Source organism: Ctenocephalides felis, unplaced genomic scaffold (assembly GCF_003426905.1).
Source record: "Ctenocephalides felis isolate EL2017-DRISC unplaced genomic scaffold, ASM342690v1 CF-g0.4_SCAFFOLD_03573, whole genome shotgun sequence".
In the NCBI taxonomy this organism is placed as follows: Eukaryota; Metazoa; Arthropoda; class Insecta; order Siphonaptera; family Pulicidae; genus Ctenocephalides; species Ctenocephalides felis.
The window spans coordinates 20,922,554-20,938,922 of NW_020539727.1; the positions used below are offsets into that span (position 1 = coordinate 20,922,554).

Below are 16,369 nucleotides of genomic sequence, written 5' to 3' on the forward strand. Positions count from 1 at the left end.
CCCAATTCCAAATATTTATATTAATCTCGAAAAAGTACTTTTATCGAGCGTAATAGTTTATAGGGAACTTTGACGAAATAAATTTTAGATTTTTAGGAATTTTTTGAAAAATACACCATTTAAGTTAGAACCTTGTAATTTTGATATGTTATCCTTTAAAGTGTCTATTTTAATAACAAACATTAAAATTATCTAATTTTCATCCCCAATTCTAAATATTTACATCAATCTCGAAAATGTACTTTTATCGAGCAGACTAATTTTTAGGTTACTTTGACGAAATACAATTTTTATTTTTAGGAATTTTTAAAAAATACACCGTTTGAGTTAGAATCTTGTAATTTTGATATGTTATTCTTTAAAGTATCTATTTTAATAACAAATATTAAAATATTAAATTTTTATCCCCTATTTTAAATATTCACATTAATCTCGGAAAAATACTTTTATCGAGCATACTAGTTTTTAGGGAACTTTGACAAGATAAAATTTTGATTTTTAGGGATTTTTTGTAAAATACACGGTTTGAGTTAGAGCCTTGTAATTTTGATATGTTATCCTTTAAAGTATCTATTTTAATTCCAATAAAATTATTATAATATTTATCAAAAATTATTATTTTAATATTTATACTTTAACATTTTCTTTCGAACTATTCCAACTATTTATGGTATAAATTTTATTACCAAATTTTTTACATTCTTTAAATATTTTTGTCTACATATGAATGATAACCGTTTTTGTAATTTTTTCCATTTATTTCTACAATGTAACTATATTTCTATAAATCAAAAAATCCTAAAAAAATCCCTTCACAAACTTCAGGAAGATTTATGAAAATCCGAATAATCGTTACCTCATTACAGAAAAATTTTCTACATGAGATATATATATATATATATATATATATATATATATATATGATATTTCTTACTTTGCTTGCTGGATAGCATCATCAGTAGCAGCAACTGGAAAAGCAACATTGAAATTTGCTCGCCTGGATAAAAATTCACCAGGACCAGTACTGAATCCAATCAGACGTGGGTTGAACTCTTTTAAAATATTTGGGAGGGTCAAATATTTACGCCAAGATCCTTGGCCACCTGGAAAGTTAAAAACAAAGCGGTTAAAACAAAAAAAACATCCTAAATTGATACGGAACTTATAAAAGTAACATGATTGATTTAGGAGCTGGTAAAAAAATAGAACTAGAGAAATAGTTGTTTTATAATAAATATTCCTCAATTTTTCTATTTTTTTCTGGTCCTTTACCTGCTGCCCAAGTGACACCACGATGTTCAACAAAAGCCCCCAAAGCAAATTCTTCCATGGCACCACTTCCAGCAACCAAAGAATCTCCCAAAGCACCAATTACTTCTATGTCTGATGGCCTCAGACGATGGACACTTGTAGGACGAGTTTTTGCAGATATTTTCTACAAAAAAAAATACTTTAGAAGTGAGAAGATATCAATTGGTTTAATTACTAAAAAGAACTTTACCTTTGCCTCTTTTGGACATGGAAATGGGTATCCATCTGGTACCAAGGGTTGTCTTCGTACTCCTGATGATGCAGGATAGAATAAACCGAAACCGGTGCTCTGAAAAAAAAATTAATATATAAATAAATCATTAATTGTAGTAGAAATGATATAAATTTTATCTAGTTTTACCCTATCTAACTGAAAAGGGGTGGTTCCATATGAAATTTTTGAGTAATAGAAACCAAGGCAGCTAGTCCATATATAATTATGTATAAATCAATATATACATTTATATATATATATAATACATACTATAATACATACCATACAAACTAAATTTATCATACAAAATTGAGTTTAATAATTGGCTATAGGTGGATTTTGGACGTTTTTTTTATATTTTGTCAAATAACTTTAAAATTTTGTTCAAGGCATTTTATTTTATTCATATTAGTGAAAAATAGATAAAATTCAGATTTATAAATGATAAACCATATAAAAACATAGACTGCTATTCACGCTTTTTTTAAACTACCATTTATTGACTTATTCGATCAATACAAATGATCTATCATTCGGCTGTTTGTATGGGAATACAAACTAAGGCTGTTATGTCATATATAATCATGTATAAATCGATATATACATTCATATATCCAATTTCCATACAAACTAAGGCAATTATGTCATATATAATCATGTATAAATCGATATATACATTTATATATCCAATTCCCATACAAACTAAGGCTGTTAGGTCATATGTAATCATGTATGAATCAATATATACATTTATATATCTAATTCCCATACAAACTAACACAGATAGTATATGTATAATCATGTATAAATCAATATATACATTTATATATCCAATTCCCATACAAACTGGGACAGTTAGTATATATATTATCATGTATAAATCAATATATACATTTATATATCTAATTCCCATACAAACTAACACAGATAGTATATGTATAATCATGTATAAATCAATATATACATTTATATATCCAATTCCCATACAAACTGGGACAGTTAGTATATATATTATCATGTATAAATCAATATATACATTTATATATTTAATTCCCATACAAACTAACACAGATAGTATATGTATAATCATGTATAAATCAATATATACATCTATCAAAGTCGTTTTATTCAAAACTTTTATATGGGAGTGTATAAAAGTGTTCCCTAGGAAATGTTGTAAATTTTATCTAGTTTCACCCTGTCTAAATGAAATTCCATATGAAATTTTTGAGTTATTTGACGAAAACCAAAAAAATGTTCCGAATTTTCTATATTTATTGCTTAAGAATGAAATATCGAATTCAAAGTCGTTTTAACTAAAATATTAGATATTAATATTTAACAAATTAAATTAAATTTTATTAATAACAATATTAGTAATAAATAGTTTTCAACATAGAAAGTGCCTTCAAAATTCTTTACATTATTATACATTTCAAAAAGTCGCGCCTGTTTTGCATAATTATTATTATTTAGTCATGCAAAATTATGCAAGATCCGTTCAAATTATGTCAAAAAAAAGGACAGAAGATTGAATGAGGAGGGATATGAATGAGAAATATTTGAATTGGAATTTAAGAAAGGCTTTCTATACAATACTAATCGAGAATAAACAAACGAGCCGATCCAAAAACGTGATCAGAATTAAATTTTAATACAAACAATTCTAGTGTGAAGAAAGTGAATTGAAATTGTGACGTGATCGGAATTTATTATTATATTTTTGTAAATAATTAAATTTGTTGTATATTAAACATTGAAAAATTTTTATCATTAAGCACAAAAATAATCCAATAATAATTTTTTTTTAATTTCTTTCTAATTTAAGTCTGTCTATTTTCTCTTTGTCACGTTGGAATTATTTATTATTCCGGAATGATTTGTTAAGAAAATGTTTGAGTAATTTTTGCATTTCATTTTGAATCGACACTTTCGATTGACAAAAGAATAAATAAATCGATTGATTGGTACGTGATTTGCATTTTGAAATCAAGATAACGCACTAGACACTTTGATAATAGAAATGTGATAAGATAAGATGATAATCTTGAAATCATCTACGTGGTAAAAGAAATATTATATTTCCTTTGTATCTTGAAAAGCTTGGATTTGATCACTAAGGTGTATTCTAGAAAAATATTGACTAAAGTATACTTGAAATTTTATCGAAGACAAAACTACTTAATCTCTTCTAGTTTTTTAGATATTTGGTTCTGAAGTTAGAACTAGCGCGGCTCTACCAAATTTGTCGCTTTAACCTGAAACGAGGCCTCGTTTGGGGTTACATGCACGCATTCGTTTTATTACAGATATTTCGTGAACCAAAAATGCAAACCATAATGTATGTTCTAAAAATTTATAGCCAGAAATATGCTTCATATTTTTGTAGAAGACTAAACTATACTAGCTATATTAGTTTTCGAGTTACAGAACTTTAAAATTACATGCGCGCAACCTCAAACGACGCCTCGGTTGGGGTTACTACTAACATGCGCGCTATTCGTGTGACGCATTTGTTCTAATACAGATATCTCTTGAACCAAAAATGCAAACTATATGGTATGTTCTAGAAATTTATAGCCAGAGATATACTTTATATTTTTGTAGAAGATTAGACTATACTAGCTATATTAGTTTTCGAGTTACAGAACTATAAAAATACATGCGCGCAACCTCAAACGACGCCTCGGTTGGGGATACTTAACATTAGCCTTATTCGTGTAGCGCATTTGTTCTAATACAGATATCTCGTGAACCAAAAATGCAAACTATAAAGTATGTTATAAAAATTTATAGCCAGAAATATGCTTTATTATTTTGTAGAAGACTAAACTATTCTAACTGCATTATTTTTCGAGATATAGAACTTTTAAATTATATGTCCCACGTCTGTCGTCTCAACCTCGAACAAGGCCTCGACCTAGGTTAGAAACATGCGCGCTATTTTAATGTAACATATTTGTTAAAAAATTTATATCTCTTAAACCAAAAATGCAAACTATAAAGTATGTTCTAGAAATTTATAGACATAAATATGCTTGATGTTTTTGTAGAAGACTAAACTATGCTAGCTGCATTAGTTTTCGAGATATGGAGTCTTAAATTTGCAAGTCTTTTTTAACAAGTTAGTAAGTCATAATAAAGTTGTATTGCGCAACACAAACTTAAATTGAAAAAAATGATTTATATATATATATATATATATATATATATATAATATATACAATTATAATTTTACCTGTAAATCATCTGTTAAAAACCGAAACTGTCCTTGTATTCCACTAAGTCCCAAATAAAGTATAAAAATTCCAAAAAACATCTTTGAAGATGTTTTAAGAATTTTTTACTAAATTTATATTCTTGATTTCATCGCATATCTGTAACAACAAAAATATTTATTTTAATTACTATTTTATTTGGTAAAAATTATTAAAAATTATCAAATTATATTTACTAAAATCACGAAAAGTTCTTGCAATATTTAAAAGTGAATCAGAGAATAAATAACAAATCTTTAAGTAATTTTGAAGAAACCAAAATTACTTCATATAAACTTTTGTAATTAAACAAGAATTTATATTATTTCAGTAACAAATTAGAAAAAATGTTTTCACATATGTGTTAAATGGTCCAAGAAGGAAAAAAAAATTGCGGTCAGAACATTATTTCAAAACTAACTACGAAAAAAACGTATTTCTTAAACATATACTTTTACTAATAAACAAAGCTTCAGAGTTGATAAATAACAAAATTTTTGCAATTAAATTTATTTAAGGTAGATTCTGATGAATTAATAATTTATATTATTATACACTTTATTTTTTACTATTCATAAATAGTTTTACTTTTAATGTGATTTATTCTTTTCATAATGTAATTTATTTTCAAATATATATATTTATTTTCTAATATTTGTTTTACTATTTATATAAATTTTGTAAACTTTATTGGAATTTAAAAAAATCCATTAATATTACATAAAGATTCATTAAAATTATAAAAAATAACACTGAAATGATATAAAAATATTCTTAAAAAAAATTTTTTTTACCAAAAAATCCAATTTCAATATGAGAGTGTGCAAATTAATATTGCCGACTTTTTGAATTTCTAAAAAATCTCAAAGCGTTCTCAAGATACTCCATTTTTAAACATTTCGATTTCGCAGGATCCATATTAATTTTTTACAACTTATAAAATTTGCAAAGTGTAAAAATGCAATTTTATAAAAACTATTGTAGATATTTTAGTGATTCAAAATTTTTTTCCTAGAACATTTTTAATTTGCCATCGAATAGTTCTACTCTTGATTTCCAATTTCTACTAGTTCATCAAGAATATATATTATACATAAATAAATCTTCTGGATTTGGAGCAATAGTTAACCATGCAAGTCGATACTATATTAATAGTCAGTTAATATAGTTTTAAAGTTAATTTATTATTACCGATTGTGTTATTTCATGTTTTCTATATGAAAGAGTTAAAACAGCATATCGGGATTATCACAGTTCGATGGCAAATTAAAAATGTTATATAGCCGACTTTTTGAATTTCTAAAATATCTCGAAGCGTTCTCAAGATATTCAATTTTTTAAACATTTCGATTTCGCAGAATCCATATTGATTTTCCACAACTTATAAAATTTGCAAAGTGTAAAAATGCAATTTTGTAAAAACTATTGCAGATATTTTGGTGATTCAAAAAGTTGTTCTAAAAACATTTTTAATTTGCCATCGAATGGCAATACCCTTGATTTCCAATTTTCACAAGTTCGACAAGAATATTTTATAAAACAACTTTGTAATCGAAATTTTGGTAAATGCAATATAACTATAAAAATTTGAAGAAAATAAAACGGCAAAAAGTATGTTAAAAAATCTCATTGGAAGTATTAAAAAAATCCAGTTAGATATTTTTTTAATCAAATTAGAATTTTTAAAAATCCCATTGGAATTCTAGGAAATCTATTAACATTTTCAATATTTATATATTTTTCACTATTTATATAATTTTTTATATTTATATAATTTTTTACTATTTATATAATTCTGTTTTTATTTAATTTTTGAATTTTATTGCAAGTCTGTGTGTTAATTTTATTAGTCATATATATACTTATTCGGCTTCTCTTTGAACAATAAGATGGAAAATTTCTTTTAAGAATTCTTTCTTGTGTTTAACATTTTATTGGCGTTATCCGTTTCCTTAAATTGAATTTGGACAGAGACGAATTGAAAAATATTTAATAATGAATTAATAAATTTATTTAGTAAATTAATTAATAATATTAAGTGTTTATTAGAGAAATAAATATGATTTGTCAGAAAAAATTATAAGTGTAAATAGTCGTAAAAAATCATTTGTAATTGCAATAATAGAAACGATATGAAAATAATTGTAAAATATGTATAATATCAAAATATCAAACTATCAAAAAATGTATTTAAAAATGTTAAACTGTGAAAGACTATTATAGTACAATGCATAAAATTAAAAACTTGATTCAGAATTTTTAAAACTTATTAGAAAATGTTAAAATATACTACTACAATAGATTTAAGTACGTAAAGTCATTTAAAAATATTAAAATGACTACAGAAAAACCCTTTAAAGTTCTTGAAAAGCCATTGAAATTCTAGAAAACCCATTGAAACTCAAGAAAATCCATTGAAAATCTAGAAAAACCCCTTGAAATCAAAGAAAAACCCATTGAATTTGCAAAAAACTAATTCAAATTCTAGAAAATCAAGTCAAATTCTAGAAAAGCTATTGGACTTACAATAATACAATGATAATTGAAATACATTCAGAAAATCTCATAAAAATTCTTGAAAACCCATCGAAATACTAGAAAACTCATTGAAATTCAAGAGAACCTATTGAAAATCTAGAAAAACCTATTAACAATTAGGAAATTTTAAAATATACTACTACAATTGATTTAAGGACGTAGTCATTTAAAAATATTAAAATGCCTTCAGAAAAACCCGTTAAAATTCTTAAAAACCCATTGAAATACTAGAAAATTCATTGAAATTCAAGAGAACTCAATGAAACACTAGAAAAACCTATTAAAAACTAGGACGTATTAAAATAAACTACAATGGATTTAAGGACGCAAAGTCATTTAAAAATATTAAAATGCCTTCAGAAAAACCCATTTAAATTCTTGAAAACCCCTTAAAAATCTAGAAAACTCATCAAAATTCTAGAAAATCCACTGAAAATCTAGCACGACCTATTAAAAATTAGAAAATATTAAAATATGCTACTATAATGGATAAAAGAACGTATAGTCATTTAAAAATATTAAAATGCCTTCAGAAAAACCCATTAAAATTCTTGAAAGTCCGTTAAAATTCTAGAAAACCCATTGAAACTCAAGAAAACCCATTGAAAATCTAGAAAAACGCCTTGAAATGATAGAAAAACCCATTGAATTTGCAAAAAAACTATTAAAATTCTAGAAAATCAAAATTATAGAAAATCTATTGAGCCCATTGAAAATCTAGAAAAATCCATTAAAATTATAGAAAAACCCATTGAATTTGCAAAAAACCAATTCAAATTCTAGAAAATCAATTAAAATTCTAGAAGATCTATTGAACTCATTAAATCTAGAAAAACCCATTAAAAATATACAAAAACCCATTGAATTTTCTTAAAAACCAATTCAAGTTCTAGAAAATCAATTAAAATTTGAGAAAATCTATTGAACCCATTGAAAATCTAGAAAGACCCATTAAAAAACTAGAAAAACCTATTGAAATTCTAGAAAACCCACTAAATTTGCAAAAAATCAATTAAAATTCTAGAAAATCTCTTGAACCCATTGAAAATCTATTGAACCCGTTGAAAATCTACAAAAACCCATTGAAATTATAGAAAAATCTATTGCAATTATAAAAAAAAAACATTAAATTTGCAAATAACCAATTCATATTCTAGAAAATCAAATTAAATTCTAGAAAATCTATTGAACCCATTGAAAATCTAAAAAAAAAACATTGAAATTATGTTTCTTCGAAATGGTTGGGCCTGCCTTTGCTAAAAAATGTTTAGATCATTCAAATCCGATACTACGTTCTCTCAAAAACTCGATTTGTATTTTTTGCACTCTTTGCTCCGTATCTCCGTAACAGCTGGACCTGCCTTTACTAAAAACTAATCAGCACATCTCCCTATCAATAGGGATCGACTGTTTTTCAAACCATTCAAATCGGTTGATCCGTGCGCCCGAAAACGTGGACGAAAAATTGTATCTATACATATACAAACATCCATTTTTTCTGATTGTGAGGTATGCCAAAATGTTCAGAAACCTTCAAAACGTCGAGAAAAGTAAATTACTATACCTACTCCCTACGGTAAGTTAAAAAAATATTATTGAATATTAAATATAGATTCCCCCAATTCCTCTCTGTTTTTTTCTCTGTCTAATTTGCTTCGAGGCAATAAAATAAATTCCAATTGGAATCCCATCAAAACAATGTAGGTACAAAGAAAAAGATTTATTCTTCTGAGGTTATGACATTATTTGTGAATTTTTGCATGTAATCGTTTCTTATTGACGAAGACTGAAGACGACCACACATCACTATTATTATTATTATTATTATTGTTACATTACGATGTATAAAACTGTGTTTTTCTCTAATTTATTAACAAAATAATTAAAATAAAACTACCTGTCTACCTAATACATTGTTGTATAAGACTGTGTGAATAAACATATGTGGGTTGAGGTACAAACAATTTAATTTTATAGTATACAGAGTTGATGTAGAGTGCTATAATGTTAGACAATATTGTACATTATTTAATTTTGTGCAAATTTGCAGAATATTTTGTTTAATTTAGAGCAACGGTTTAAAAGTTACAAGAGATATAATAAATAAAAGCACAAGTACATAAATGAGTTTATAATTAGTAGTCTGAAAAATTTGGTTTCAAAAACGGTTTTAAAGTATACCGAGTTGCTGTAGGGTTAAATAACTACTTTTGCAGTTTAAATATTTCATTTACATCATATTACGTATTATGTATTAACTAGAATTTTTATTACTATATCGTGTATTTCAGGTTTGTAAGATACGAAATGTATGTGGTCAGATTAACCTTTACTTTATATCACTTTCATCATTAGTTATTATATTTTTTATAGTCATATTGTTCTGATGATGAGAATCATATGAAATATAAAATAATACGTAATTTTGGTCAATTTTTGGTTATTACGAAATCATTTCCTCAAATCAAAACGGTAAAACGGTAAAAGTCATATGAAGACTTGCGTGATAAGAAATAAAAAAGTTAAAAAAAAAATGTGGACACGCAAAAATCATTAATAAATGTAATAGATGTAGAAATATATATATATATATATATATATATATATATATACTAGATGACCCGGCTAACGTTATTTTGCTAAGTAAGGTATATTCCAAACAATTTCTTGAGAATCAAAAAAATTATTACTTTAAGTGTGTAAGGATATGTTGTTTGAATGCTATAGACAATGAGGTATTATAAAAACAATAAACCCGAAAGTCTACCTGTTCAATATTATATAATGTATATTAACAATATAAATTAAATAAAGAAAAACATCATCTATCAAAACCATTTGATATTTGACGTATAAGCCGACAACACATTCTGTCGTGCATTTATTTATTAAATCTCTTGTAACTTTTGAACTAATTATTTTATATAAATGAAATATTCGGCAAATTTGTGTAAAATTGAATTATCTATAATATTTACAAACATCATAATAATCTACAGCAACTCGGTATACTTTAAAATTGCATTATAATGCAGAAAATAAATATTAATTCCAGGCGACTAGATGGACAACTCATGCATTTATTAAATCTCTTGTAACTTTTAATCTAATTATTTCATATAAATGAAATATTTGGCAAATTTGTACAAAATTAAATGATCTGCGATATTTACTAACATCATAATGCCGTACAGCAACTCGGTATACTTTAAAATCGCCATTGAAAACAGAAAAAATATAAAAATACCGTTTCTGCAATCTTTTCATGCAATATACATGTATCTTACTTAACAAAATTATTTATATCTCAAGTTGTTATAATTTTTTTTTAAATTTTAGTATTTGTCGTTTCTGAGTATATTTTAAAGAATTATATATAAAATTTACAAAAACTAAATTTATAGTTATGAGCTCCAAAAATATTTTCATTGCAAATATAATCTTATATGAGAAATATTTTTTTTTATAAAATTTTGTTAAAATCGTTTAGAATTGTTATATACAGATTTATAGATAATTTTATTAGCTTTTATTTGATATAATAATATATGTTAATTATATCAAATAATTAAATTATAAAGATAAATATAAAAAATGTCAACAAATACAGTACTCCAGTGGCTAAGAGTATCTAGTTAGATACTAAAGTATAAAGTTTAGAGATTTTTCCTAATTAATTTTATTTGAAAAGTTTTTAAACATTATATACAGATTTGTAGATAATTTTATAAGCTTTCTAACAATATATAACATTATTATATTTTAATTTTTTATATCAAAATAAACGTGGATACCAAAAACTACTTGCAATCGATAAATCTAATGTTTCAGGACACGCCATTGTTATTTTGAAGTTTGAAAGATTTTTTTATAAAATTTTGTTAGACTCGTTTAGAATTGTTATCTACAGATTTGTAGATAATTTTATTAGTTTTCATTTGATATATAATAATACATATTATTTATATTAATTAGTTCAACAAAAAGATAAATATAAAAGTGTTCTCGGTATTTGTTGTATTTTCAATGCTCTGTTATACCTATATGTACTTTATCCAAAAAATTATTGATATCTCAAGTTGTGATAAATTTTTCATCAATTATATTATTTATTATCAAAATATATATATTAGAGAATAACATATAAAAATTTCAACGTTCTGACCTTTCGGATATAATTTAAAAAAATAAAAATAATGGGTCAAAAATTTTAATTGAACTCACGAAAAGAATTTGCAACATTTCCGGACGTCTCGAAATTTCTTTCACTTTGAGAATAAAAAAAAATTAAAAATGTATAAATATACTTACAGTGCATTTTTCTTATTTAACAGACTGTAATATGTTTAATGAAAAAAATATTTCAAGCAAGAATTGTCATTTAAAAAAAATTATAAAAAATCACATTTATGAACAATTTTTTATAATTTTTTAAAATTTAAAAATTATATCGATAATTGCGTATTTTATCCACTATTTATTTACTAGAATAATCATTAAACTTTATGTTTAAGTAAATTGTATTCACCTTAAATTTTTTTTTTAAATAAAAATCAATTATAATCCTTATATTTTTAGACGTAATTTTCCACTAAAACTTATTAGGTCTAGCCCCTATTTTATCCGAAATTTATTTAACCCAACTATTAAACTTTGTTATTAAACTAATTCCATTCACTTTAAAATTTATTTTCGATTTAAAAAAAAAATTAAAAACAATTTATAACCTCGACGGTTCAAAAGACAAACGTGAACTGCAAACAAAATTTCAATGAAGAAGACTTCGACGTCTTCAACTTTTTTTTTCACCTCACCATAAACGCACGTGTTTTCACAATCATATTGTGAAAGAATTATTTAAATAAATAAAATTTTGGACGTATAAAATATGCAACTAGATGTATGTGGAATTTTGCCTTGAGGCAAGTAGCATTGAAAACCCGAAATATGCAAAAAATCGACTTAAGTAATATAATTTACATTAAATTTTTGTACAAATTCATGTAGAGCTATATTGTTGTAATTTTTATATATAAACGTTATTTAATATATATACTATTATAACAAATATTAAAATTTTTGGAAAATTTATCACAACTTGAGATATAAACAATTGTTTGGTTAAAGTACATGCGCATCAACGCATCTCAAATACTACAAATACTGAGGACACTTTCATATTTATCATTTTTGTTAAACTAATTGATATAAATAATATGTATTATCATATATCAAATCAAACATAATAAAATTATGTACAAATCTGTATATAACAATTCGCAAAGTTCAGAACAAAGTTAAATAATAAAAATCTTTCAAACTTTAACGTGTCTATCATTAGTCTCGTGGTTGCATTTTTTTTTATATCAGCTTTTATTTTATTATAAATAATTAAAATATAATAATGGTATTATATATTGTTAAAAGCTAATAAAATTATCTACAAATCTGTATATAACGTTTAAAAACTTTTCTAACAAAATTAATTAGGAAAAATCTCTAAACTTTATACTTTAGTATCTAACTAGATACTTTTAGCCACTACAGTATTGTATTTGTTGACACTTTTTTATATGTAATTTTATAATTCAATTATTTGATATAATTTATAATTTGATATAATTAATATATATTATTGTATATCAAATGAAAGCTAATAAAATTATCTATAAATCTGTATATTATAATTCTAAACGATTCTAACAAACTTTTATAAAAAAAATATTTCAAACTTCAGAATCGCAATGGCGCGTCCTGAAACAACATAGTTTAATCGGTTGCAAGTATTTTTTGGTATTCACGTTTATTTTATTGTAAATAATTGAAATATAATATACGAGTATATATATATATATATATATATATATAAAGCGAGAAGTTTTTCTTCAGAAGGTGAAATAATATGATAAAATTGACACACGTAATACATATTCCAAGCTGACAACATGTTCGTTTGGAATAAGCTTTTTTATAATAAAATATATTATTTATTTTAATCTTACAAGTTTTAAAATTTATCATAACTCGACGTTTTATCAATTTTTATTTCATATTTGTGCAATTTTGAATGTTTTTGTGTTTTTTTTTTCAAATTTATTTGTATGCACTGAAGATGGGTCAAATCAAGAGCCGAAACGTATGTTATCTGAATAAAAACATTTTTCAATAAAACTGTTTTTTAATTACTGGATGGATGCCCAAGAAACAATTTTATCATATAAATATATATATATATATATATATATATGCATAATAAATTAAATTTATTCTTACCTTATATAATCCAATAGTTTCTTTACAAAAAAACACAAATAAAATGACTTTTAGCCAAATTCACGACGACTTCATCTTCACAACTTCCGATAAAAGAATGAAAAATCCAAAATGGTATATTTTCTGAAACATAGATAAATAATATATATAACACCCAAATTAATAAATATGAAATAGCGGCATTTTTAAATTTAAAATTTAATCAGTTTTTGGTGAAGGCAAGTCTAGTCGTTTCGGAGATCCAATAAAAATAGACAAAAATCATCATTAGACATATGCACATCAAATTATCACATGTTTTATTAGTTATTTTAATAATAATAACAAATTTTGTTCACATTTCTATGGGTTCCGTGTACCAATGTTCATCCCTCACACTGCAACGCGGCGCCCACGCGCTTCTATATTTCGTTTGCATGCTGCTAACGTATCGCCATTGCTTTGAAAAAATATTCAGAATTTCCAAAATATTTCAAATTATAAAAAATCAAATTTACCAAAAATCATTTTCAAACATTTTAAAAATCTCAAAAATCGATTTTTTTTTCAGAGTTCTAAAAAAAATCTTAAAAATCTTTCTTAAAAAAATTTCGTACGGGAAGTTCCAGCAATATGATCATTAGACATACGCATATCAAATTATCACATATTTTATAGATATTTTAATAATAATAATAACAAATTTTGTTTACATTTCTATGGCTGTACCAAGGTTCATCGGTTGTACCGCGACGCGGCGCCCACGCGCTTCGATATTTCGTTTCTACGCAGCTAACATACCGGCGGTTGCTTTGCAAGAAATTTCAGAATTTCCAAAATATTTCAAAGTATGAAAAATCAAATTTACCAAAAATCATTTTTAAAAATTTTAAAAATCTCAAAAATCTTTTTTTTTGCAGAGTTCTAAAAAAAGTCTTAAAAATCTTTCTTAAAAAATTTTGGTACGGGAAGTCTCAGTAATTTGCCTTAAGGCACGATTCCATGCACTACTACTAGTTTTATTTACATAATTTATCAATTTAAATTTACTATTCTATAGGTAATAATTAATACAATTTAAATAAAATCAAAATTATTTCTCTAATTCCTTTATTCGTGTCTATAGAATATAATTATTTCTAATACATACTATTTGTTTATATTTATTCATTAATTTATCATATATAAAAATATACATGACATGCAATATTCATTGCCTAAAAAATACATTTCGATATATTTTTTATTCATAACAATTTCGAGATTTTGGACCCTAAATTATATAAACTAAAAACAATCCTGCAACTTATAATAATATAATGTGAAAGAAATATATATAGATATATAAATATATAGTAAAAGCTCTATTCATTAAAACAACTTGCCAATAGGCAAAAGATAATATATATAAGCCAAACACGAATGTGATAACTGTCTTAGTTTGGTTTACCATAAAAGGTAATAATTGGCGGTTGATATTACGCTTGGAGTTACGCAAGGTACTATGTTAAGCCCCACAAGGTATGAAAGATAATTTTTATATTTATTACAACTTTTGTAATATTTCATATAATTAATAAATTCAATAGAACTGAAATAAAAAGTTTCAGAGAGCACTATACAAATGCATTTTTCATTATTATTTGAATTGATTCTATAAGAAAATAATGCAACGAAATTTATAGTGCAAGAACAGAAACTTGCCTTTAGGCAAATTTGAAACCACATATTGCATGTGATATATCAATTAGAAGAGCTCGAAGAGCTGAGTACAAATATATAATCCATTTTATTTTATTTTTATCATATAAGCAAAAGACCGAATGAGCTAGATAGTCCTTCATATAAGAAAAAGCAGCAACTTGCCAATAGCAACAATGCCAGGATTTTGCAAGGGATTTACTGTAACCGAACACGAAGAGCACAATGCAGATCTAATGTCTATTTTTAATTATGTTTATACTATAACTAATCGTAATTGATTCTGATATAATCGCCCAGAACGAGTGGTTCATCAAACACTCAAAACATTTTTAAGAATTATTACGCTTGGAGTTACGCAAGGTACTATGATAAGCCCCAAGGTATGAAAGATAATTTTTATATTTATTACAACTTTTATAATATTTCATATAATTAATCAAGTCGAAGAACTGAAATAAAAGGTTTCAGTACAATTATGTTTGTACTATAACAAATCGAAATTGATCCAGATTTAATTGTCCATAACGAGTGGTTCATCAAACACTCAAAACATTAAGAATTATTACACTTGGAGTTACGCAAGGTACTATGATAAGCCCCAAGATTTGAAAGATATTTTTTATATTTATTACAACTTTTGTAATATTTCATATAATTAATAAGTTCAATAGAACTGAGATAAAGATCATAAGAAAATAAGTGTACTGGCTAATTATATAAAATCAGCAACTTGCTAATAGGAAAATATCATTTATCATAACGATATACATTTTAATTTGTTTTATCATAAAAGGAAATAACTGGTTAAGCTGAATAGTTCTTTATATTAAAGCGAGAAATAAGCAACTTGCCATTAGAAAAATTCCAGAGAACTTTTTGCATGGGACATATCATTTAGAAGTCTTTTATTTATAAAATATAAATATAAATATAAATATAAATTCTTTTATTCTCTAACAAAATAGAAACTGAACTTATAGTGAAAGAACAGCAGCTTGCCGGTAGAAAATCTTCATCGACCACATTGAAGTATGTGGCATATTCCAAAAAATATACTTCGAAGAACTGAATACAAATATGATAGTTTTATGAT

The 16,369-nt window shown here is 24.9% G+C and overlaps 1 protein-coding gene across 1 annotated transcript in view; it reads right to left on the reverse strand.

The window, feature by feature from the left end:
* Positions 1-13,678, reverse strand: part of LOC113389736 (phospholipase B1, membrane-associated-like) — a 75,130-nt gene extending 61,452 nt beyond the window's left edge. Inside the window, exons 1-5 of the mRNA XM_026626750.1 lie at positions 13,594-13,678; positions 4,764-4,902; positions 1,502-1,600; positions 1,273-1,435; positions 935-1,103 (exon numbers count right to left, since the gene is read on the reverse strand). Coding sequence (XP_026482535.1) covers positions 935-1,103; positions 1,273-1,435; positions 1,502-1,600; positions 4,764-4,844 — 512 coding nt within the window. The 5' untranslated portion in view covers positions 4,845-4,902; positions 13,594-13,678. The remainder of the gene's footprint in view (positions 1-934; positions 1,104-1,272; positions 1,436-1,501; positions 1,601-4,763; positions 4,903-13,593) is intronic.
* Positions 13,679-16,369: the final 2,691 nt, after the last annotated feature.